This window comes from Acanthochromis polyacanthus, chromosome 5, assembly GCF_021347895.1.
Source record: "Acanthochromis polyacanthus isolate Apoly-LR-REF ecotype Palm Island chromosome 5, KAUST_Apoly_ChrSc, whole genome shotgun sequence".
NCBI lineage: Eukaryota > Metazoa > Chordata > Actinopteri > Pomacentridae > Acanthochromis > Acanthochromis polyacanthus.
In genome coordinates, this window is record NC_067117.1 from 1,593,582 (window position 1) to 1,619,552 (window position 25,971).

The 25,971-nt window shown below is 39.5% G+C and overlaps 1 protein-coding gene and 2 long non-coding RNA genes across 3 annotated transcripts in view; 2 read left to right on the top strand and 1 right to left on the bottom strand.

Moving 5' to 3' along the window:
- Nucleotides 1–238: 238 nt before the first annotated feature.
- LOC110965297 (uncharacterized) lies at nucleotides 239–3,648 on the top strand. Its single transcript, XR_002596657.2, has 4 exons — nucleotides 239–257; nucleotides 940–1,047; nucleotides 3,020–3,143; nucleotides 3,235–3,648. It is a non-coding gene; the product is annotated as an uncharacterized LOC110965297 (long non-coding RNA).
- A 623-nt stretch (nucleotides 3,649–4,271) lies between these two features.
- Nucleotides 4,272–25,971, bottom strand: part of mmp24 (matrix metallopeptidase 24) — a 52,397-nt gene continuing 30,697 nt past the window's right edge. Inside the window, exons 8-10 of the mRNA XM_022214294.2 lie at nucleotides 21,521–21,659; nucleotides 18,321–18,587; nucleotides 4,272–14,899 (exon numbers count right to left, since the gene is read on the bottom strand). Coding sequence (XP_022069986.2) covers nucleotides 14,535–14,899; nucleotides 18,321–18,587; nucleotides 21,521–21,659 — 771 coding nt within the window. The 3' untranslated portion in view covers nucleotides 4,272–14,534. The remainder of the gene's footprint in view (nucleotides 14,900–18,320; nucleotides 18,588–21,520; nucleotides 21,660–25,971) is intronic.
- On the top strand, nucleotides 22,312–25,029 carry LOC127534013 (uncharacterized). The gene is made up of 4 exons (XR_007941927.1): nucleotides 22,312–22,357; nucleotides 23,934–24,089; nucleotides 24,220–24,337; nucleotides 24,640–25,029. It is a non-coding gene; the product is annotated as an uncharacterized LOC127534013 (long non-coding RNA).

Here is a 25,971-nt window from a genome sequence, read left to right on the forward strand (position 1 = left end):
CTTCCCTCCTCAGCAACCTGCGTAGCAACTTGCATAGCAACCTGCATAGCAACCGCCCCTCTCCCCCTCCGCCCTCTGTCCTAGCGCTGCGCCGGGCTCGTCGCTCTCAGCCAATTGGGTCTGCCGCCGCCCGTGACGTGTTGTTTGTTGACACTTTCCATTAGCTAACTACATGTGTGACGTCACTGCAGCAGGTTGGGGAGGGGGAGGAAGAGGAGGGAGAAGATCCGAAGAGCAGCTGAGAACAGAGAGAACAAGTATCACTCTGCCTCAAATCCTCTCACAGTAGCTTGTTGTTTACTCTCAACAACAAAACACAACAGAAAACTGTTATTAATCACTTTATTGTACCTATTCAGCTTGTCTGGATTTTCTTAAATGTATTTAATTGAATGATTTATTGAGTACTTTATCGCCTACATGTTGGAATTGATTGTTTCATTTGCACTATAATAATTTCTGTGTCTTGGTCTGCACATCATCTACAGTAATTTTGTGTCTCTTTGTGGTCGTTTTGCATGTCTGTGTTGAAGTTTTGCTGTGTCACTTGTCGTTTTGCACCTCTATTGTCATGTATTCATGTATTTGAAGTCATTTTCTGTCTCTTTGTAATCTTGGTAATTGTGTGTCTTTGTGGCTGTTTTGTGTCTCTTTGTGGTCATTTTGTTGTTGTTTTTTTGTTGTCATTTTATGTCTTTTTGTGATAATTTTCTGTCTCTGTGGTTATTTTGTGTCTCTTTGTGGTTATGTTGTGTCTTTTTGTGGTTTTTCTGTGTCTCTTTGTGGTTGTTTTGCGTGTCTTTGTGGCTGTTTTGTGTCTTTTGGTTGTCATTTCGCATCTTGTGGTATTTTTGTGTCTGTGTCATTTCCTGACAGTTTGTAGTCAGTTTGTAGTCCTGTCGTGTTTATCCTCGGAGTGACACCTCCTCTTCTCTCTAGGATCTGTGCAGCTCTCCGGTCCACCGACACGTCTTACCGGATTCTCTGCCTGGAAACATCGAGCGGTGATCAGAACCGGCGGCTGACGGACGGACGGAGCTCCGTTAGGTTTGTTCCCACGGTGTGTGTGTGTCCGTGTGTGTGTGTGTGGGCGGAGCTACAACATGGAGGGTTACCGTGGACCGGTAGCACCAGTAGAACAAGTACAAAAGCATTGGACCATTACCACTGCGTTCTAAAGGTTTAACAGCTGACTGTTTATAACTGGTTCCGGTTCCGCTTCAGTGGAGGTTCACATTTTATTATTACACAATAACAACAACTATTTATTGTTGCTCTTACTGGACGCTGTAACACGGGAACTTCCCCCTGACATGGGGAGTAATAAAGATTATCTTATCTTACAACAACAACAACAGTAATATGTTTTATTAATCTACTGAATACACAAATACACACAAAGCAACCACATAGAGACACAAAATGATCACAAAGAGACACAAAAAGTTCCAGAAAAAGACTAAAAACTACACCAAAGAGATGCAATATGTTGTGTTATGTTTTTGTTGTGTTCTCATGGCTTTTTAATGGTCACTTTGTGTTTCTCCATTTTTTTTGGCAGATTTCAGGTTATTTGTGGTCATTCTATGCATCAATCGTTATTTTTATGGACATGTTGTGTGACTATTGCAGTCGTTTTGTGTCTCTTTGTGGTCACTTTGTGGTCTTTTTCGGTCGTTATGTGGGAGTTGTGCGTCTATTTTTGGTCATTTTTTGCGCATGTCATTTTTTTCCATCTCTTTGTTTACATTTTGTTGAACTCTTTGGATGTTTTTGTGACCGTTCTGGTCGGTAGATCTTTAAATAAAGACACCAGAGGAATCAGACTACCAGCCGCTAACTCAGCGTCAGTCTCATCAGGAGGAATAAATCAGACTTCGTTAGACCAGAGGAGGTTTGTTGAAGCGTCGAGGACGGAGCTGGTGTTGAGATGAATCTATTTTTAGCTGCTGCTCAGACTGAATGCTGATGGAGAATCAGAATGAAACGAGCTTCACTTCCTGTTTGGTCCTTTTCCTGCTGGACTCATTCCTTCATGGAGAGCTGTTGGAGTCAAAATCTGGATTATTTTAGTTTCTGTTCACTTCATCGGTTCATCAGATGGTTAATGTTTGTCTATGAATAATAATAAATAAAAATAACCAGCAGAAAACCTGTAGAGGCTCAATATTTAATGAAAGAACAAATGTAAATGACCGTGAGGACACGCAAAACGATGACAAAGACACACAAAACGACCAGAAAGAGACTCTGAGCGACAATAAGCAAAGAAAACATGAAACAGAGATGCAAAAAACACAAAATCAATTTGACCCTCCTGTTGTCTTCATTTATGGGCACCAAAAATACTGTTTCCTCGTCTGAAAAAAATCCAAAAATTCAGCAAAAAAATTCCCCAAATTTCAGAAAATTTGAAAAACCTTCACGAAGAAAATTCTGATAATCCCTTAAAAGTTTTATTTTATAAAATCCAACATACTTGGCTAGAAAATTCTTGTAAACATTTTCAAGAAACGAGTAAAAATCTTCCAACAAAATCCTAAAAATATCTAAAGTGATTCCGTATATATCAGTAAAACTTCTGATATTTTCTTTCAGAACATTCACATAAAAATGTGACATTTTATGGGAATGTTCTTAAGAAACATTTTTAACATTTTTTTTCCCACCAAAAAAATTCCCAAAGATGTAGAAATTTCCCTGTGAAAATATTTTTCCCCACATTTTCACATTTTTTCTTTAAAACAAGTTAATTTTGAGCTGCAGGACGACACCAGGGTTAGAACGAGCATCTCTGCAGCTCTGTCAGACCGTAAGCTCCCAGCATGCATTTCTGCTGCTGGTGTTGAACAGATGATCTGATTGTGTTGTTTGATTGGATTAAAGTCCTGAATGGATGACTGAGAAGATCTCTGTGTCTGTTTATCTCACTTCCTCTCTATCTGTTTGAAAAGATTCAAGTTTATTTCACTTAAAGGATCCTTCTGGACCTGACCAGCACCTGTGCTGTGTCTTTCAGCTGCGACTGAGGATAAAAACGATGGGATCCGATCACAGTCGAGAGAAAGAAGCTGAAGAGAAACGAGATGAAACTGAAAAACACCAGAAAGCCGAGGAACCTGAAGGCAGCACGGAGTCTGAAGGTAAAACACGGACTTTAAAATTTAAGCTGATCGGAAGCATTTTTGCTGATTTGTTCTTCAAATTTGTGAAATTTTTACCTTCTGTTCACAGAGACTCCTGCAGAGCTGCCCCAGTGCATGATGGGAAACAGGAGGGTGGACAACATGTGCTTCATGATCTCCTGCACCAACTGGTACTGAACCAGTAAAACCAGTCTGAAGGTGGAAGCAGGAGTTCTGAGACGCTGCCTTCAGGAACCGTTGGAAAAGCCAAAACAAAGACGTCACCCCTTTTTTTTTCTCTACTTCTTCACACATCAGCTCATTAATTTATTTAGTTCATTTTTGATTTCATTTTCACTTTATTTTTTAGATGTTTTCTGTAATTAAAAAAACAGGAATAATGTGTAAAATAACAGGTTAATTTTCTTTTTTCTTGATTTAAATACAGTAGAAATGATGTGAATTTACAGTCAAATGTTGTAAAATGTTTATTTTTCAATAAAAATACTGATTTTGATGTGGACATTGTTTACAGTTTTGGCCTGTTTTTATTTTAACGTTTGATATAAAAAATAGAAATTTACATTTTTTTTCTGTAATTTTTTTCTGTAAATTTAACAAAACAGAGAAAATCAGTAAAATAACAGTTTAAAATATAAATTCACCATTATAAATCCTCAACATACATAATTTTCTATTTTTTGCTGATTTGAATACAACTAAAATGTTTAAATGTAAAACAACAAAATATTTATTTATAAAAAACACAGAATTCAGTTTTGGCCTGTTTTTATTTCAAAGGTTAACATAAATTAATATTTTTTCTGTGATTTCATTCATTATCTTTGAATTTAACAAAACAGAAAATCTGTAAAATAACCGTTTGAAAAAATATCTTTCAATCCTTAAAATACAGATTTTTCTTCTGTTGTTTCTGATTTAAATTCAATAAAAAAGTAAAATTTTAATCTCAAATGCTGTACAGGATTGTTCACAAAAATACTGATTTTTGATGTTATTTATAATTTAGTATTTTTTACAGGTAATATGTAAATGAATTTGAACCTTTTTGTGGTTTTACTAGCTACTTTATGTAAACTAAAAGTAAAATATCAAATAAAAAACGAAGAAAAACACGTGAGACAATGAAGTTTTGACTTTTATTGACGTTTCATGAACAGACCGTGGTGTCATCGGTATAGAATCGCTGTGAGACGGAACAAAAATCAGATCTTTATCACATTTTAAGTAATAAAACTGTGTCTGATAAGAAAAAATCTGGATAATCTCGGTTCTTTAACGTAAACATGTTTATTAATTAGAAGCATCTTCATAAAAATGGTCCGACGTCGAGTGCAAACGATGATTAAATAAGACGGAAACAAAAATACAAAACTTCTCCAAAAGCTGCTGTTTTATTTACACGAGCCGATAAAAACCAAACGATCTGCAGGTTTTTTTTCATTTTGATTTTATAATCAACCCATTTAGTCAAAAAACCCGAAACCAAAGGAACCGAAGTGGAACTTTATTTACAGAAAACATCTTTTCTTCGTAAGAAAAACGAACTGAATCTCTCTTAAAGCTATTTCTGATAAAAGTCGGAGCTGCGATGTTTTCTAAAAGTCTGCCAGACTACCTCTGATATGTTTTATTCTCCTACGCAGTGTTCTAAGAAAAGAGAACGTTAGAAACTAAAGGCAACAAGTTAAAGGACGACTCGGACACTCGGAGCCACTCGGCCAACATCAGACGTCTGCCAGGGATTTAAGGTGGAATTATTTATTGTTTCTGGCTGGAAACAAGAGTTTAGTGAGATGTTAAGTGTAAATTTAAACAACATTTTATTTTTATTGACATTCACGGTGCAATGGCTGCATAAACTTTACCTGAAGGCAACTGTGACGTTTTATTGTGAAGGTTCCATCGTTTCCTCAAATACAATTAAAAAAAAAAAAAACGTTTTAAACATTAGTTTTGAAGAATAATACCGGAGTAATTAAATTTTCCTCTGTCATATACATTACAACAAATTAGACATATCTTTGTTATGCTGTAAAAAGAAAATCGAGCAAGCTAATGCTAACTAGCCTAGCTTAGCAGCATATTAAGTTAATGTGGTTGAACTGCTTTTAAATCAAATTATGTAGTTTTGATTTGTGTAAAAGTATTATAACATATATATAGTATAGTATTATATTTATTATAAAACAGCAAAATTTAACAAGTACAAGAGAACAGAGGTAAAAATCACACTTCAGTGACTCTAGCTAAGGCTAGTTAAGACTGGCTAGCAAGAAAGATTTATCCTAATTAAATTTTTTCTTTCATAAAATGCAAATGTGTTTGGATGCCTTACAATTAAAGTCTCATGTTTTTACACTACATACATTAGCATATATTTCACAAAAGCTATATAAATCATACTGTAGAAAGAAAAGCTAACTAGCTAAATGATAACTAGCCTAGCTCAGCAGCATAGTGAGTTAAAGTGGCTAAATTGCTTTTAAATGAAATAATGTAGTCATGATTTGTTTAAAAATAGTATAGTGTTATATATGTATTAATATAAAACAGTAAAAGTTTCCAAGTACAACAGAAAAGAGGTAAAAATCACAGAACAGTGACTCTAGCTAAGGCTACTTAAGGCTAGCTAGTCAGACAGATGTATTTAGCCTAATTTCACTTGTTTCATAAAATTTAAATGTGTCTGGATGCCTCAGTGTTAAACATAGATTAGCATATGTAAGTTATGTTAGTAGTTTTTTATATTTTTCTTTTTGTTGCATAATTTTTGTTTATTATTTAATTTTCTATTTGTCTAGTACAAGAGGGTACTGTAAAATACCGGAGTCAAATTCCTTGTATGTGCTCACATACTTGGCAAATAAAAGTGATTCTGATTCTGATAAATTTCACAAAAACTATATACTGTAGAAAGAAAAGCTAATAAGGTAAACGCTAATTAGCCTAGCATAGCAGCATAGTGAGTTAAAGTGGTTAAACTGCCTGTAAAGCAAATAATGCCATTATGATTTGTGTAACAGTATTATATCTAGTATAGTATTACATATGTTATAAATCAGTAAAACTTCTCAAGTTCAAGATGTAAAAATCACACTGCAGTGACTCTAAGGCTAGTTAAGGCTACACAGATTTAGACTAATTTAATCAATGAAATCTAAAAATCAGTTTGGATGCTTCAACAGTAAACATAATTTAGCATAAGTTTGACAAAAGCTATATACTGTAGAAAGAAAAGCTAACAAGCTAAACGCTAACTAGCTCAGTTTAGCAGAGAGTCTCCCTCTCTAAAGAATTTCATGTAATTTAAAGTAGCTAAACTTCTTATAAATCATTTAATTTATTGATGACTTACCTAAAAACATTTCACGATACAAATGTGCAAATTTGGAGAAAAATAAAGTAGGAAAACTTTAAACGAGGCAAAAATGACTCCTGCTAGCTAAAGCTAGCTGGTTAGATAGATTCAGCTAAACCTAATTAACCTGTTTTCCCGTTTAATGGATTTAAACATGTTTTAAATCAGAACAAACTGAATGTTTTAAAGACCAAAGTGATATCTGTAGATTTCAGTTGTAGAAACTTGCTTTGTGTTTTTCATTCGTCACTGTTTATGATTTTTTTTCTAGTTTATTTACGTGTTTAATTTAACCTGCAAATGTTGAAAACAACCAAAATAAACTGTGCATAAAGTCTGATTGATTCCACTCTGTTTCCTGGTATTTTTGTGTTTTATTTCTTTAAATTCTTTACATTTTTTTTTACATCCAGTTTGACGTGAAGCACTTAAAGATGCCCTGAAAGTACAAAAGACGCTATATAATCATTATTATATCATTAAATGTTCTGCAGAACTTTAATGTGAGATAAGCTTCATAGAATCATTTGAATAAACCACCAGAGACCGGCTGTTGTTTGGTGAATTTTGAGCAGCTTCCTGTGGTGAGCAGCTGGTGATGCAGTAGAAAAAATATCGATTTTCTGTGTTTTTTAATCTATTTTTTTTACCTCATGTGGTGCCGTGCAACATAAAAACATAATTAAATACAGAAAACCAGAACTCTGCTGACCTCAACTGGAACTCAAGTCAGGTTCTTTGTTTTGGTGGAATTCACAGAAATCACATTACAGTAGTTTTAAGTTGTTTTGTTCAGACATTAAGTGAAGAGATAGATGGTGATAGATCTATCTCTTTGCTTTATGTCTGAACAAAAAATTCAAAACTACTGCATCAACAAGAAGACACAACGAACGTTTTTGTGAAATCATGTTAATCTGATCTAATTACATGTTAGAGTTTATTTTAGGAAGTTATGGAACCTTTGGCCTTCAGGAAAAGTTTTGCAAACCAAAACTAAAAGTTTCGTATTGTAAGTTCTGCTGTGTTTCCTGCAGGTTTTGAACTTCCTGTTTGATGCTTCGTCTCTGGCAGTCGACTTCCTCTTAGCGAATGGCGATTCCAAACGACCGAGTCGACCTTTAAAGGCAACTCACTGTTGTCCAAAGCCACCGGAACGTCGCCAGACCGGAGACAAAGTGGCACTGAGCTCGTTTCTTTCTGAGGTTTGTTGGACTGATCTGCCGGCACAGTGGCAACCATCCTTCGACCACGAGTACGGACGAGAAACAAACGTCCAGACGGGAGGAAAGACGAGGATCGAGACGTGGCAGAAAAATCCAAAACATCAGTTCAGCTCCAGTTTATCTCAGGTCTGATACAAAATCCATATAAGAGGCAAATTTGCAGAGGACCCTTCGCCCTCCGAGCTGAATAAATAAACAAAGATCTGTAGACAGACGGCGTCCGCTAAAAGTCTCATGTACATATATTTATCTTTATGTGTTCCATAAGTAGTATGAACAATGCAAACACTACAGCATGTTTTCTTCAAGTACCTTCGTTCTTTTCCTCAAACAGACATCTGCTGAAGTTAACTGCTATCTGCTGGAAATCCCACTACATATATTTACACATATCCAAGTTATTTTCTCCCAGAGGGTTAAAATGATGAACATTTATATGATTTAAACACTTTTCTTTAAGATAAAATTTAATAAATCACCATCTGTTTAGTGCTCCATTAGCTGAACTCGCTGCTTAAACGGTAAAAACCTCCACGAAACATCCTTTATCCATCCGCTAACGTGGCAAAGATGATCCAAGAACAAGGGCTGGTTTCACAAAGACACTTTGAATGAGTGGATTCTGTTCTACGAAGCGAAAATACAGCAAAAAATGTTGCATTTTGGGCCAAAATTTAGCTCCAACCAAGTATTACACCATAAAATGGGTAATTTTTGATAAAAAGAAGGCAGTAAACCCGCACAAGAAATAGAAAACAAAGCTAGCTAGCTAGTTGAAGCTAACTAGCACGATAGATTTAACAAATACCCAAATTTGTCCATTTTTTCCTGTTTCAAAGATTTTAAAAAATGAGTTTTTAAGCTCAAGTGTTTGGGAAAAACCACAAAAGACAAAACTAGTCCTGAACGCTAACAGGCCTAGCTTAGCATAGTAGCGAAATCAAACAAGCGATGTTTGATTCTTTTGTGTCTTGTTCCAGCTTTTAAATCTACAATTTACTGTGATCACAGTTTTTATATTTCTGCACTTCTTCCTGAATTTTCCTGAAAGGAGGAACCTTCTTTTTTTGCCAGAGTGAAGCTCAAACAGTCAGCCATGTTTTAGATCTGGATTCACTCTCTAACAGGTAAATTTATGAGTGAAGTCTGACGCTTATTGTGTTGTAATCCAGGTTCAACATGTGTCTCAGTGAAACCAGCCGGGAATCATTCGCTGTTAAAGCAACATCTGGATTACAGGAGCCTAAAAACAAAGAAACCAACCAGAACGCTGTAAAAACCAGCACAATGAGCTGCATTAGAAGCACTTTACTCAACATGGACTGAGTTTCTTACCTACTACTGACTGTAAATAAGACAAAAACTCTATTTTATATCACAGCCAACTGTAGAAAGAAAAGCTAAAAGCTAACTAGCCTAGCTTGAGTGATGCAGAAACAGCAGTGTGGATTTTGAATCTGGAGTTTAAACCTGTGTTTCTAATTATTTATTGATAACTTTTGACATTTTGATTTTGGACACTGTTTGTTTAAGCTGCTCTTGTGCAAAATCCATAAAATATTTCCACAAAGATACCGACGATCTCCATGTATACTGATGTAGCATGCTAACTGAACTAAATCGAAGGAGCAATAAAGGCGTCCTCGGGGGTTTATGGAGTTAATCAGCAGACATTCCAAATATTTCTCTGTAAATGTTTGGGTTTAAAACCAAACTCTTGGACTCTTTACGGTTAACTAATGCGACAGTTTTGACTTCTTTTCAGCTTTGCTCCCTGCAGTCGAGCATCTCCATCCAAAAACCATCAGACACAAATAGAAAGTTTGGTCCAGGAGGGTTTTTTTTTTTTTTAAATTCCTTTCCTTTGGATTTCTGCAGAACGTCTTGTTCTGTGTTTATTGGACAACCCTCGAGGAACAAGTCTTTTCCCCGTCGAGTCTAAACAGCGCTGCGGGATATTGAACGCCATCGATTTCGAATGCTGTGTGTGCTGAATTGCTCTCGACAGCAGCGGGTAATTGTAAGGATACGCAGCGAGAACACATTCAATTACCACAGGATGGCGGAGGTACAAAGTCGACGAATAAGAACAAAAAGGAGGACGGACGTTATAGAGACTCTTCAGTGTGTTCTGTCTATAGGAAGCTTAAAATGAGGCAGAAAGATGGTCTGGAGTGATTACTGTCTGCATGGATACATGGACGGAATCATGACGGAGCAGAGAGGTTGTTTAAAACGCCTCCAGAAAGGTCTTTAACCGTCCCAGCAGGAGGTTTGAGGTCCGAAAACCGTCATGTTGGCAAGTTAACGGCATTTAAATGAAGCTGCAGTGATGTTGTGAAACTGAATCGGCATCTTTAAGCAGCGTCGCTCCATCCGCAAGAATAAAACTTTCCGTCAAAGCTTCCCAAAGCAGCAGCAGTTTAAAATGTCTCAAAACCACACTGAGATACCAGCAGAAATCTGTTCCATCAAATCCTAAACTCAGAGTCTAAACGTGGCTCTCCAACACCAAAACCACTGGAGGCCAAATCTCAAACCAGGAACAGTTTTGTCATTCCACAGTGGGAAAAAGGATCGTTTTCAAAAAGAAAAGGCTGTAAACTTGTGAGGTTGTTTTGGTTGTTTTGTCTTGTTTTAGTCGTTTTGCGTCTTGTTTTAGTCGTTTTGCATCCTTTCTTGGTCATTTTGTCTTGTTTTGGCCGTTTGGCATCTTGTTGTGGTGGTTTTGCATCTTTTGGTCTTTTGTGTCGTGTTTTGGCCATTTTGCGTCTTTTTGTGGTCATTTTGTGTTGTATTTTGTTCGTATTGTCTTGTTTTTGTAACAGCCCTGTAGTTAATGAATTCTCATTACCTGAACTTTGTTACTTTTTCTATACGTTTGCAAATCAGGCAACGTGGACGAAGACATATCTAAACTCTCACAGGTTTACAGCCTTTTTGTAAACAGATGTTTGTGCTCAGGACCAGATTACACATTTTAGTTTGAGACCATGTTTCTTTAAATACTTAAATCAATGCAAACAGCTTCAAATTCAACTCACAAAATGCAGACAATTTTTAAATGATGACTCCTGACTCCTGCTGAGGAGTAAAAACGACCATTCAGAGCCAATTATGAGATCTTAGCCAAACCGTCATCGACCTGCTCGCTCCGAATCAAAGCACAAAGAAGTTTGTTGAGCAAGCGGAGCTACAGATGGATGTCAAACCTGAAAAGAAAGTGGAGGTCAGCGGAGACAGATGGACCGAGGAGGTTTGGGTTAAAGATCAGACAGAGATGGACGGTGGATTAAAGCGACGGATGTTCAGGACGAGTCGCTGCTGTCGGAGCTGAGAGCAGAAAAACTTCATTAAGCTGCTGGATGTGGCCGAGCTGCAGCCAGAATACTAATACAGACCTCATCTGCCTCCATTCAGGACGCTTTACTTCCCCTTTTCCCTTCAGCATGTCAACAATTAGTCTAACTAACTGCAAATATGCAAAGAGAAACACCCAAACTATTGGTGTTATTACCCTTTGAGGTTCTGGTTTAACCCCATTCTGCAGCAGCTGATTTTCCATTTAAAGCCTAATAAATTGGTGTGTAAACATCACAGAGCCTCGATTCAGGGCTCAAACTGCAGAGATTGTGGATCAATAAGCTGTTTTCCTCTGCAGGCTGGAAGATCCGCCCAGGTAGGACTTATTTCAGGGCCAGAGAACAGAAATCTACCGCGAAAACTGCAAAAACTGCCGTGCTTCTTTATCTAACTGCCAAAAGGAAGAAAAGCTAACTAGCTAAACTGTACCTAGCGTAGCTTTGCAAAGTAGTGTTTCGTTCGAGATGAAAACTGAAAACTACCAATAAAACTGCTCTGCCGAATTTGAGTTTAATGGGTTACATTCAAGCAAGAAGTCTACTTTTTCTGCTCTTTCAATGCTTGTTTTTGCAAACTAGCAGCTTCTCCCGGAATCTACTGCTAAAACCGCTAAAACCCTTAAAACTGCTAAAACTGCTGTACGGAATTTGAGGTTAACGGGTTAAACTCAAGCAAGAAGTCTAATCAATGTTTTTTTGGAGAGTAACAGCTTCCCCTTTGGAACATCAACAACGTCCTCTGACTACTGTTGATTTTCAGCGCTAACATTGAAGCTAATCCAACACTGCAACGGAAACAGAGAAGTTAAAATGTCTGATTCTGTAAACATAGTTAAGATTTTCATTGGCATATACGCAAGATGAAACGTCTGTGACTCCCGCTAAAGCTAATTCAGGCTAGCTCTTGAGACAGATTTAGCTAAACCTAACTGATCAACTTTTTCCTGTTTCAGATATTTTTTTGACAAAAGCTAAATCTTAAATCATACTATAGGAATGAAGCTAACTTGTGTGGTTAGTTGTGATAATTAATTACAGAATCAGAAAGCCAAATGCAGTGACTCCAGTTAGTTAAGGCTAGCTAGTAAGATAGATTTAGCTAAACTTTCCTTTTTCCTCAAGTTTTGAAATTAATTTTGATTATATATCTGAATAACTGAGTTTCTTACACAATATAACTTAGACAAAAGCTATATTTTAAATCACGGCCGACTGTAGAAACAAAAGCTAAAAACTTACTAGCGTAGCTTGAGTCATGCAGAAACACCAGCGTGGATTTTTTGAATCTGTAGTTTAGTTCTATTTATTTACTTGTAACTTTTTCTGTATGTTCAATATTTTGATTCTGGACACTGTTTTCTTAATCTGCTCTTGAGCAAAGTACATCAAAAATGTCTTCAAATATACCGACGATCTCCACATTTAGTGATGTAGCATGCTAACTGAAAGATATGGAACTAGCAATAAAGGCGTCCGCAAGGAGTTTATGGGGTTAATCAGCAGATATTCCAGATATTTCTCGACTAAATGAGTTTAAAACCAAACTCTTGGACTCTTTACACTTAACACATCCTTTGTAACAACAACATCCACTAACTACTGTTGGTTTTCAGCGCTAACATTGAAGCTAATCCAACACTGCAACGGAAACAGAGAAGCTAAAATGTTCCTATAAAATTAGTTAGGATTTTCATTAGCATATATGCAAGATGAAAATTCTTGTTTTTGTTTTAGTAAACAACCTTTACTGGTGAAAATATGAGTTTTGATGCCTTTAAATGCCCTTTAATGCACACTAGTGGTGCACTGGCTTGTAGAAAGATGTTTTTATGAACTGCTGAACGTCTAATATTTGTAGCTAATAAGTAGTCAGTAACTTTAAAAGTTGCATTTGCATGGTACAGTTCTTAGATCTGGTCAGTAGGAATCTAATTTTATGTGTAAACAAACTGTAGACGTCAGCAGAAGAGGGTTAAAACAGAAGAAGTTTACAGTTTTGGTGCTATTTGCAAACCAATAATCCAAAACCTATCTGGGGAAACATCTTAGAATTCCTCCTCAGAGACACAAAAATACAAAGAAGAGTGTCAAGGAACAAAACTAAACCAGTTCGGCTACCTGTTTACTCAACCTTTTAAGATAATACTTAAAAAAACATTTCAGAGCAGCTCAGAGACAACAATACTTTACTGTTCCCACCCTGTGATATGTTTCTCTGCATAAACATTTTAAAAGACTTTCACTCTACTTCTGTTAAATCTTTCTTCTCTCAGGTAGCAATTAGCAACAGTCCCATATATATTTAAATTCTACTGCAAGAAGTTCAGCTGCTGGTAAAAAAGTATAAATAAACACCAGCTGTCTGTTGTGGCTTCCACCACTGCTACATGCCAACAAGAAACAACGTTCAAGTAAAATCTCTTTTTTTTCTGATTTACAACCACTTCATGACCGTTTATATTTAGTACAATCACTAAAAACAAGTCGCATCATGTGTGTTTCTAAACTACAGTCATCAAGGATATACTCTAAACTAACTAAAGACACCTCTGGAGCTCCCGTATACTTATGATTAGGACTAAAAGTGAAAGATTTGTCTTTTATCTTTAACTTTCAGTCCGATAATCACCTGCCCTGCTTGTGCGCAGCAAACATTTTGACAAAGATAAGGCTGTTGTTGTTCTATTCTATCTTTATACGTCGACGACTCTCTATTCTACATCCGCAAAAATCCATCAGAGTTGTGTAAATCAACGCATCTTTTTGTGTGTGTTTGTGTGACGAGCTGAAGGAAGTCGACATAGTTGATGGTGATGAGTGTTTGTGGTGGAAAAAGAGAGAAAAAGGTCCTCTTTGACAGCTTTACATCTTAACTAAAAATAAACTTAGAAAAGAATCATTGATCCAAAGAGAGATCCTTGGTTTTCTTTTAGTTATGGCCTTTCTACCTATATTTGATCTTCAAGTTTGATATTTTTAAACTGCATCTTTTCTTTTTTTTGTTGTTGAATTTGACTTGAAGCAGTTCAAGTTGTCGTCACAACAATCTTGGAGATGTTTTCTGGCTTAGAGGAGTGAATTCTTTTCTGCTCCGAATCCTATTTTTTTCTTTTTGTTTCACTGAGAAGGAGAGCGGTGAGTCGTCGGTCCCAGAAGAAAGTTCTTGTTCCCTCATCAGATCATGGAACGTGTGTTTTTTTGACTTTCAGATCCTCTTTTTAGACGTCTTTAAACATTGAAACGTGTCATAAGGCCGACACAAACCTCTTCCACTCACAAACAAAAGTGTAAATCTACTCCTGCAGAGCTTTTCTCACTCTGAACCCATATGTAGCACAATTAGCATCTTTCAGCTAGCATGATAGGACATTAGCCAACGTTAGCTAGCTAGCAATGAGCTTGAACTCCTGTAAATCCATGCGCTTGGACCGGTTGCCTGTCATACCCACTCCTGCACCGGATATTTGTAGTAGTGCTGCGTCATGGTGCTCTGCTGGACGCCTTTGTTCTTGAACTGGAAGATGGTGTAGACCAGCACCAGGATGCACAGCGACAGGATGCAGGGGATCACCACGGCGATGGCGTTGACCGTTGTCGGCACGTCGTTGATGGTCACCATGATGTCCACGTCGTCCAGGGGCAGCTGCCGGTCGCCGCGGTTACCGTTGCCGCCTGAGCGCTCCATGTCGGACTGGTCGCAGCCCATCCAGTCACGCAGGATGGACTTTGGGTATCCGGGTTCCACCGTCAGCTTCTGGTTGTCGAACTTCCAGTATTCCTTCCCCTTGTAGAAGTAGGTGTAGTCTGAGGAGGGTGACGGAAAGAAAAAGAAATTAGTGGGTTGAATTATTGATTGTTGAAGGTAAATGTAAGCAAGATGAGGCTGTAAAACACCAATACTGGGCGAAAATGTCCTTTTTCTGACCATTTGTATTAAGTACAATCACTAAACACTAAATATCACAAAAGATGCAAAATCGTCACAAAAAGCAATAAAATCACCATGAAAAGCTGCAAAACCACCACAAAAACATGTGAAATCACCATGAACAGACTCAAAATAACCAAATAATGCAAAATCATCACGAAAAGATGCAAAATCACTGCAAAATGACGTGAAATCACCCTGAAAAGATGTAAAATCATCATGAAAAGATGCTGAATCATCATGAAAAGATGCTGAATCACCTCAAAGAGATGAGCAAACACCACAAAAGGATGCAAAGTCACCATCGAAACAATCACCACAAGACACAACATCATCACAAAAAGATGTGAAATCGAAACAAAAATGTGCAAAATCACCATGAGACTATACTGCATCAGTGCAAAAAGAGCCACAAAAGTTTCCCAACAGCAAAGACTTCTTGCAAAACAATGACAATGTGACGCAAACACCACAGTAGGCTGCAAAACAAACTTTTAGAAGCTGCAAAATGGCCGCAATGTGACACAAAACCACCACAAACCAATGTAAGGATGGATTTAATGATGGTCTGTTTGGAGGCTCAATGTCGTGTTTCAGTAACTAACCCATTCTGAAATATAAAGCGTTGATAAGCATTTTCATGGTGATTTTGTCTCTTTTTGTAGTGATTTTGTGCCTTTTTGTGTTGAATTCACGTCTTTTTGTGGTGATTTAGCCTTTTCATGGTGATTCCTCGTCCTTTAGTTGTGATATTCTGTCTCTGAGGATGTTTTACGTGTTTTTGCAGTGATTCTACATCTTTTCTACTCATTATTCTGACATACAGACTGGGAGCAGAGCAGATGAACATATTCAGATGGGTGCTGCTCATCTGTCTGCTCATTTACCAATGCGTCAAAGTGACATTTAATTATCCAGATTAACTGTTCTACTACAAATCCATTCTTCTACATTGGCAGAAAGAGCTCTTTTCTTCAAGGTAAGGACAAATCGTCAGCCCATAACGTCCTTATGGTTGATTTGCATACAAATGTCCATTATATTACTAATCTAGATCCCATCATTCCAGACACAGTGATGCAGAGATTTACTCAATCATCTCTCCTCTAACTGAGATGAAGCTGAGTCTCTCCGACAGAAACCCCAGAAGGTTTTCCTGCGACGTCTCGTCTCTCTGCTCCATCACCTCCAAACAAACCGTCCAACACTCTCAAACTCCCCGCAGGCCCATTCCTCGTCAACAACACCGAGACGCCACGGATGACCGACCACGTCGCCACGACAACACCAACACTCCCCCGGAGGCAGCCGGGAGGTCGGAGGGTGGACAGACGTGATGATGGGTGTCTCCAAGCCTTCGTTTTAGTTTTTTATGCTCCTGCAGCATCGACACTGCAGTCTGCAGCCGAAGTTATGAACAGAAAAGTCCTCAAGGCAACAGAGCTGCTAAAAGCTGCTAATGATGATGATCTTCTGCACAGAATCAGTAAAACAGACGTCAGTAATCGTCCGTGCCGAAGCTCCGAGCTGTTTTCTCTCAGATGTAAAATAAATCATCTAAAAACATCCATTAAGACGACGAGTGCAGCGTCTCAGAATAAACTTAAACGAAGCATTAAAGCCGACAGAGAGGCTTCATTTGTCGAAGAACACAAAGAAACGCTGCCATCTGCTCTGAATAACTTTTACTGAGCTGTCAGAGGACTCACTGGGTTTGGTCTGTGGTTTAAGTTGGGTTTCTGGATTGAAGGCAAAACCAGAAATCAGATGAATGTGTTCATCTGCTCTGCTCCCAGTCTGTATGCCAGTATAATGAGAACAAAAGATGTAAAGTCAATACAAAAACATCCTCAAAGAAGCACAAAATCACCACAAAAAGATGTGAAATCATCATGATAACATTCAAAACTATCACAAAAAAACAAAAACATTTCAGAGAGACAAAAAATCACCACAAAAGACGTGAAATCATCATGATAATAGGGCTGCAGCTAACGAAGCCTCGACTAATCGTCTGAGCACGATACGTCATCAAAAGCGGAACTGAGCGCGAAATGCAACAGAAATCACCGTCCGACCAGAGCACGGAACACGGACGGACATCGGCGCTCCATCGTACATGTATTATGTATGCACGATGCAGTGCGATGTCCACGTTTAGATACAGCTGTATAGTAAACGCTGACATCCGTGTTTACGATAGATCGCGGATGTCCGCGCTGCATCATGCGTACATAATACATGCATGATGCAGCGCCGATGTCCGTCCGTGTTCCGCGCTCTGGTCAGACGGTGATTTCTGTTGCATTGCGCGCTCACTTCCGCTTTGGATGACGTATCGTGCTCAGACGATTAGTCGAGGCTTCGTTAGCTGCAGCCCTACATGATAAGATTCAAAACTATCACAAAAAAAACCCAAAATCATTTCAGGGAGACAAAAAAAGACGTGAAATCACTGCAAAATGATGTGAAATCACCACAAAAGATGTGAAATCACTGTGAAAACATGTGAAATCACCTCAAAGAGATTTGCAAACATCACAAAAAGATGCAAAATCTCCATGAAAGGACGCAAAACTACCACGAAATGCAAAATCACCATGAAAAGATTTAAAATCACCATAAAAAGATGTGAAGTCATCATTATAAGATTCAAAACTATCACAAAAACAAACAAAATCACTTCAGAGAGACAGAAAATCACGACAACAAGATGCAAAATCACTGCAAAATGATGAAAAGATGTGAAATCACCACCAAGAGAGGAGAAAACACCACAGAAAGATGCAAAACCTCCATGAAAAGATGCAAAATTACCACAAATAGATGTGAAATCATCGTGATAAGATTCAAAGCTATCGCAAAAAAAATAAAATCACTTCGGAAAGACAGAAAATCATCATGAAAAGATGTGAAATCACCAGCTGATATAGTTCTACTACAGAAATCTTGAACATGTTCAGCTGCTCTGTTCTGATCACTGCAGTAGAAAATCAAAGAGGTTCCAGTGATTTAATTTGCTGCCAACAGCTGTTATTGATTATTTTAGATCACTCTGATGGCATTTAGTCTGCAGATCTACAGATAAATGATCATTTGTCCCAGTCGACTGGTAGCAGAGCAGCTCACTGATTGGTCGGTTCAGGAAGCCCAGCTCACTGATTGGTCGGTTCAGGAAGCCCAGCTCACTGATTGGTCGGTTCAGGAAGCCCAGCTCACTGATTGGTCGGTTCAGGAAGCCCAGCTCACTGATTGGTCGGTTCAGGAAGCCCAGCTCACTGATTGGTCGGTACTTACATCCCTCCCTGCTGATGAAAGCTCCCTGCGGTCCGTCTGGGATCCCCTTCCACACGGCGATGGGTTTGGGGTAACCGGGGTCGGCCGTTCGTTTCTCCTCGTTGTACCTCCAGTACTGGTCGCCTTTGAAGAAGTAGGTTTTCCCGACTGGTTCCCAGCGGAGCGCCGTGTCGATGCCGTCTTTGGGGAGGCAGCTGCCCAGTTCCACCAGACTGTGAGGGTAGCCGGGCTCAGCAGTGACCTCCTTAAACACCCAGTACTTATCACCTGCAGCAGGAAGAGGGGAACAAAACCAGATACACGACTGTTAGCAGAGCAAAAAAACATCTCTGTTCTGGATGCTATGAACACTGGAAGAGCTACAGATGTCTGGGAGTTTGGACTGATCACGTCATGTGTCCAAACTGGAGACAAAACTACGTCTTTTACAGAAATCACTGCAAAAAGACATGACGTTATGATGAAAAGATGCAAAATCATCACCAAGAACAGGCAAAATCACCACAAAAAGATGTGAAATCACAACAAAAATATTCAAAATTTGCACAAAAAGATGCAAAATCACCACAAAAAGACGTGAAATTACCAAGAAAAGATTCTAGATCATCACAAAAAGATGCAAAAGCACCCCAAAATGTTGTGAAGTCATCATGAAAAGATGTGAAATCACCACAAAAAAAGATACAACATCACCACAAAAAGATGTGAAATCACTGTGGAAAGATTCAAAACCACCATGAAAAGATGTCAAATCTCCTCAGAGGCAGAAATTAAGCATAGACATTATGTTACGATGAAAAAAATGCAAAATCACAACAAACAAAACACAAAATCACCGCAAAATTACATAAAATCATCACAAAAAGATGTGAAATCACCAAGAAAAGATTCGAGATCGTCACAAAAAATGCAAAAGCACCGCAAAATGTCATGAAATCATTATGAAAAGAAGCCAAATCACCACAATACAGATAGAAAATCACCACTAACGGCATAAAATCACAGTGAATAGATTCAAAATCACCACAAAAAGATGTCATATTGTGATGAAAAAAGAAAAATCACAACAAAGAAAACACAAAATCACCACAAAATAAAATAAAATCACAACAAAAAGATGTGAAATCACCAAGAAAAGATTCAAGATCATCACAAAAAGATGCAAAAGCACCACAAGACACAAAACCGCCATGAAAAGATGTCAAATCTCGTTATGTTATGAAGAAAAAATGCAAAATCACAGCAAAGAAAACACAAAATTACCACAAAAATCTGTGATATCGGCATGAAAAGATGTGAAATCACCACAAAAACTTGCAAAATATGACACAGCATATGTAACTCAACGCACAAAAATGTAATCAATAACCAAACCTATAATGAATTATTTATTGTCTAATTCAACACATTTTAAATGAGCAGTTCGTGATTTAACTGAAGGTCGACAGAATTCTTAATCTTCAGTTTTCTGTTTCTAACTGACGGCTCTGACCACTTATAGAACATTTATTTTCCCTCCAAACAGACTCAGAACAGGTTTTTCTCTCCCGGTTTCATATTTATAAAAGATTATTTAACAGATCTGGATCACAGCGAGGATCTAATCGATAGTTCTCTGGCTCTGAAACGTCCTACTGCTGCCAGGAACAGAATGAGGTGGAAACACGACGAGCTGCAGAATTAAACATCAGATCATCACCTCATAAATAAACCAGACAGGAAGTCAAACACAGCAGCTGCTCTTTACGACACCCAGTTAAATATGTGGTTATTGTTATTATTTAGAGGAAAGATGTGAGATTAAAACACAGAAACGCTCCATAAAAGCTCTTCAGCTCAGCGGTGAAACAGCAGAAACTCAGCATTAAACACAAGAATAAAAGGCCAGAATCCAGATTATTTCCCTTCCAGACATTAACCTCTTTCTACCAGACAGTTCTTTAACAAAATAAAAGGCAGAATTTAGCCTCAGATGTAAAGATTTTTTGTGCTTTTTCCTCTTTTCAGCAGGAAGTACAGCGACTTTTAACCTTTAAAAAGTCAGATAACATCAATTTTATGTGTTAATGCAAATAGTTTAATACTGTTCCGTTGACGTAGAGCTCTAAAAACACATTAGAAACTCTTTAAACGGTTTTTAAGTGCATTAAATGGCCTTTAACATCCACTTTTACTGATTATAAGACAACAGCAGCAGTAGAAAACGTTGTAAAAGGATCAAATGTGGCTCAAAACAACCACAAAAAGATGCAAAACGACAGCAAAAAGCTGAAAAAGAACCACAAAAATGTCCAAAGTGAGAGCAAAATGTTGCAATGTGCCAAAAATGTGACGCAAAACCTCCACAAAAAGCAGATAATCAAGCCCAAAAAGCTGCTCAACTGTAGACTGAAAAACGTAAAGATTTAAAACAAATGCAAAAGATTTAAAATGACCAGAATATTACACAAACTAATTGAAATGAGACAAATGCATTGCAACAATAAAGTCATGCAAAATCACTACAAGTTACAAAGCAACAGAAATATGGTGCAAATCATGCACAAAAAAATGTAAAACAACAACAGAAAGTGAAAAAGTAATGACCAAACTGTGACTCAAAACAACCACAACAAGCTGCAAAATTACCACAATGTGACGTAAAATGACCTCAATGTGTTTCACAGCCGTGATCTGAAGTTACAAAACAACAACAACGAGACCCAACATACTGTAAAACATCGTACAAATGACCAAATGTGGCTCAAAACAACCACAAAAAGGTCCAGATGCTCTCAGACTTTCTGTCGTTTCTGAGCCTGCATGATGTAACGGATTATAATTCAGGAAGAAGACTCTCTCTGCAGTGATTAAAGGAAAAGAGGAGCTGAGAGGTTCACTGAGGTTCTGGAGCTTCCTGCTGCTGCTCCCCAGTCGCCTCCATCCTTCACACTTTATTAAATCTGTTCAGGACGATCCAATAACACCAGACGAGACGAGACGCCTCCACGGGATGAAAACATTCTGCTGAAGCTTCTGACTGAGTTTCACGTGTTTGTGAATCTGAGACACAATTTCATTTCAGTTTGAGTCAGCCAGTCAGAACCTGAAGCACAAACTGTCAGAATCGCAGATAAATTCTAAATTCTCGTGCCTTTTTCTGTTTTTGTCGTAACTCCGTAAACCCGTCTCCGGTCAGAAAAACGTCTGAAACATTTTACCTTTGAAGAAGACGAATTTGCCGTCAGATCTCTCGTAGGCAGCATCGATTCGAGGCGGAAGGCCTTTCCAGAACTGGTCGATCTGCATCGGATAGCCCTCCTGGACCTTGTTGTTCCTCAGACGCCAGAACCAGCGATCCTGGAAAATAAAGAGTTCAAATCAGAACCAGCGATCCTGGAACACAAAGAGTTAAAATCAGAACCAGAGATCCTGGAAAATAAAGAGTTCAAATCAGAACCAGGCATCCTGGAACACAAAGAGTTAAAATCAGAACCAGAGATCCTGGAATACAAAGAGTTAAAATCAGAACCAGAGATCCTGGAACACAGAGGGTTAAACCAGAAGCTCTGCAGAGAGTCGAGCTGAAGCTGCAGCAGCTTTTAAAAACTATTATTCAACAGAATGAGTCACAGCCGACTGGACAGCAGCTTTACTGAGCTGCAGTTAAAATAAAGGAACGTGAACGTTCTCTAAATCAGCTTGAAGAACATCCTCATGAGTTCACCACGTTAATGGGATTCTTCAGCAGAACTGTAAATGTTCAAGATGGTATCAGTTAAGCTAATGTGGTGCAAAAACACAGCAAATAAGTGACAACATGCTGCAAAAACAAGACACAAAAAAGACGAAAAATGACCAAAGATAGCAACAAAAAAATAATTACAAGAGGCTGAAAGACAAAAGCAAGATGTAAAATGAGCTAAAAGTGACAAAACATGAGGAGGAGGAGCTAAGCGACACACTTCCTGTTTTGAACACTAACGGACTTGACATCGGGTTCCTTGCAGGTGTTCTAACGTGTGCTAGTCCACTGACCTCCTGTGGTTCTGGTCCAGGTAGGTACAGACAGGTACGAGTCCAGGTAGGTACAGACAGGTACGAGTCCAGGTAGGTACAGACAGGTACGAGTCCAGGTAGATACAGACAGGTACGAGTCCAGGTAGGTACAGACAGGTACGAGTCCAGGTAGGTACAGACAGGTACGAGTCCAGGTAGATACAGACAGGTACGAGTCCAGGTAGGTACAGACAGGTACGAGTCCAGGTAGGTACAGACAGGTACGAGTCCAGGTAGATACAGACAGGTACGAGTCCAGGTAGGTACAGACAGGTACGAGTCCAGGTAGATACAGACAGGTACGAGTCCAGGTAGATACAGACAGGTACGAGTCCAGGTAGGTACAGACAGGTACCAGTCCAGGTAGATACAGACAGGTACGAGTCCAGGTAGATACAGACAGGTACGAGTCCAGGTAGATACAGACAGGTACGAGTCCAGGTAGATACAGACAGGTACGAGTCCAGGTAGGTACAGACAGGTACCAGTCCAGGTAGATACAGACAGGTACGAGTCCAGGTAGGTACAGACAGGTACCAGTCCAGGTAGGTACAGACAGGTACCAGTCCAGGTAGGTACAGACAGGTACGAGTCCAGGTAGGTACAGACAGGTACGAGTCCAGGTAGGTACAGACAGGTACCAGTCCAGGTAGGTACAGACAGGTACCAGTCCAGGTAGGTACAGACAGGTACGAGTCCAGGTAGATACAGACAGGTACGAGTCCAGGTAGGTACAGACAGGTACCAGTCCAGGTAGGTACAGACAGGTACCAGTCCAGGTAGGTACAGACAGGTACGAGTCCAGGTAGGTACAGACAGGTACGAGTCCAGGTAGGTACAGACAGGTACCAGTCCAGGTAGGTACAGACAGGTACGAGTCCAGGTAGATACAGACAGGTACGAGTCCAGGTAGGTACAGACAGGTACGAGTCCAGGTAGGTACAGACAGGTACCAGTCCAGGTAGGTACAGACAGGTACGAGTCCAGGTAGGTACAGACAGGTACGAGTCCAGGTAGGTACAGACAGGTACGAGTCCAGGTAGGTACAGACAGGTACCAGTCCAGGTAGGTACGAGTCCAGGTAGGTACAGACAGGTACGAGTCCAGGTAGGTACAGACAGGTACGAGTCCAGGTAGATACAGACAGGTACGAGTCCAGGTAGATACAGACAGGTACCAGTCCAGGTAGGTACAGACAGGTACGAGTCCAGGTAGGTACAGACAGGTACGAGTCCAGGTAGATACAGACAGGTACGAGTCCAGGTAGATACAGACAGGTACCAGTCCAGGTAGATACAGACAGGTACGAGTCCAGGTAGGTACAGACAGGTACGAGTCCAGGTAGATACAGACAGGTACCAGTCCAGGTAGGTACAGACAGGTACCAGTCCAGGTAGGTACAGACAGGTACGAGTCCAGGTAGGTACAGACAGGTACGAGTCCAGGTAGATACAGACAGGTACCAGTCCAGGTAGGTACAGACAGGTACCAGTCCAGGTAGATACAGACAGGTACGAGTCCAGGTAGATACAGACAGGTACCAGTCCAGGTAGGTACAGACAGGTACGAGTCCAGGTAGGTACAGACAGGTACGAGTCCAGGTAGGTACAGACAGGTACCAGTCCAGGTAGGTACAGACAGGTACCAGTCCAGGTAGGTACAGACAGGTACGAGTCCAGGTAGATACAGACAGGTACGAGTCCAGGTAGGTACAGACAGGTACCAGTCCAGGTAGGTACAGACAGGTACCAGTCCAGGTAGGTACAGACAGGTACGAGTCCAGGTAGGTACAGACAGGTACGAGTCCAGGTAGGTACAGACAGGTACCAGTCCAGGTAGGTACAGACAGGTACGAGTCCAGGTAGATACAGACAGGTACGAGTCCAGGTAGGTACAGACAGGTACGAGTCCAGGTAGGTACAGACAGGTACCAGTCCAGGTAGGTACAGACAGGTACGAGTCCAGGTAGGTACAGACAGGTACGAGTCCAGGTAGGTACAGACAGGTACGAGTCCAGGTAGGTACAGACAGGTACCAGTCCAGGTAGGTACGAGTCCAGGTAGGTACAGACAGGTACGAGTCCAGGTAGGTACAGACAGGTACGAGTCCAGGTAGATACAGACAGGTACGAGTCCAGGTAGATACAGACAGGTACCAGTCCAGGTAGGTACAGACAGGTACGAGTCCAGGTAGGTACAGACAGGTACGAGTCCAGGTAGATACAGACAGGTACCAGTCCAGGTAGGTACAGACAGGTACGAGTCCAGGTAGATACAGACAGGTACGAGTCCAGGTAGGTACAGACAGGTACGAGTCCAGGTAGGTACAGACAGGTACCAGTCCAGGTAGGTACAGAGGCAGACAGGTCTAAATGCAGGTGGAGGCAGACAGGTGAGGAAGATGCTCATTGAGAGGCAGGAGGGGAACAGCTGCTGAGTCTCTGACCTTTTCCAACATTCACTTTAAAGATCAGACACATCAAAATAGATTTTTCTTCTGCCGCTGCTCTGAACCTCAGCGTGAAACTCTGACACAGGTGGAAAGCAGATTCAGTCTGAATAAAAGTACAAGTTTTAGGTATTTTATATGTTCTGCTACTTTCTGCTACAGTTTTTGCTTCATATTCATTTGGCAGCGTCTCTCTGTGTTCATTTTGTGTTTCTACGTGCGTGTTTTGCAGCAATCTGTTCTCATTTTGTGTCTCTTTGTTGTCGTTTCATGTCTTTGTGGTCATTTTGTGTCTCTTTGTGGTCATTTTGTGTCACTTTGTGGTCATTTTGTGTCTCTTTGTGGCTGTTTTGTGTCACTTTGTGGTCATTTTGTGTCTCTTTGTGGTCATTTTGTGTCTCTTTGTGGTCATTTTGTGCCACTTTGTGGTCATTTTGTGTCTCTTTGTGGCTGTTTTGTGTCACTTTGTGGTCATTTTGTGTCTCTTTGTGGTCATTTTGTGTCTCTTTGTGGCTGTTTTGTGTCACTTTGTGGTCATTTTGTGTCTCTTTGTGGTCATTTTGTGTCTCTTTGTGGCTGTTTTGTGTCACTTTGTGGTCATTTTGTGTCTCTTTGTGGTCATTTTGTGTCTCTTTGTGGCTGTTTTGTGTCTCTTTGTGGTCATTTTGTGTCTCTTTGTGGCTGTTTTGTGTCACTTTGTGGTCATTTTGTGTCTCTTTGTGGTCATTTTGTGTCTCTTTGTGGCTGTTTTGTGTCACTTTGTGGTCATTTTGTGTCTCTTTGTGGTCATTTTGTGTCTCTTTGTGGCAGTTTTGTGTCTCTTTGTGGTCATTTTGTGTCACTTTGTGGTCATTTTGTGTCTCTTTGTGGTCATTTTGTGTCTCTTTGTGGCAGTTTTGTGTCTCTTTGTGGTCATTTTGTGTCTCTTTGTGGCTGTTTTGTGTCACTTTGTGGTCATTTTGTCTCTATGGTCATTTTGTTTCTGTTTGTGGTCATTTTATGTCTCTTTGTGTTCATTTTGTGTCTTTGTTGTCATTTTGTGTCTCTTTATGGTCATTTTGTTTCTCTTTGGGGTCATCCGTTGTCTCTGCGATTGCTTTGGGTGTTTTGTGTCCATCTTGTGTCTTTTTGTGGTACCTTTGTGTGTCATTGTGGTTGTTTCGTA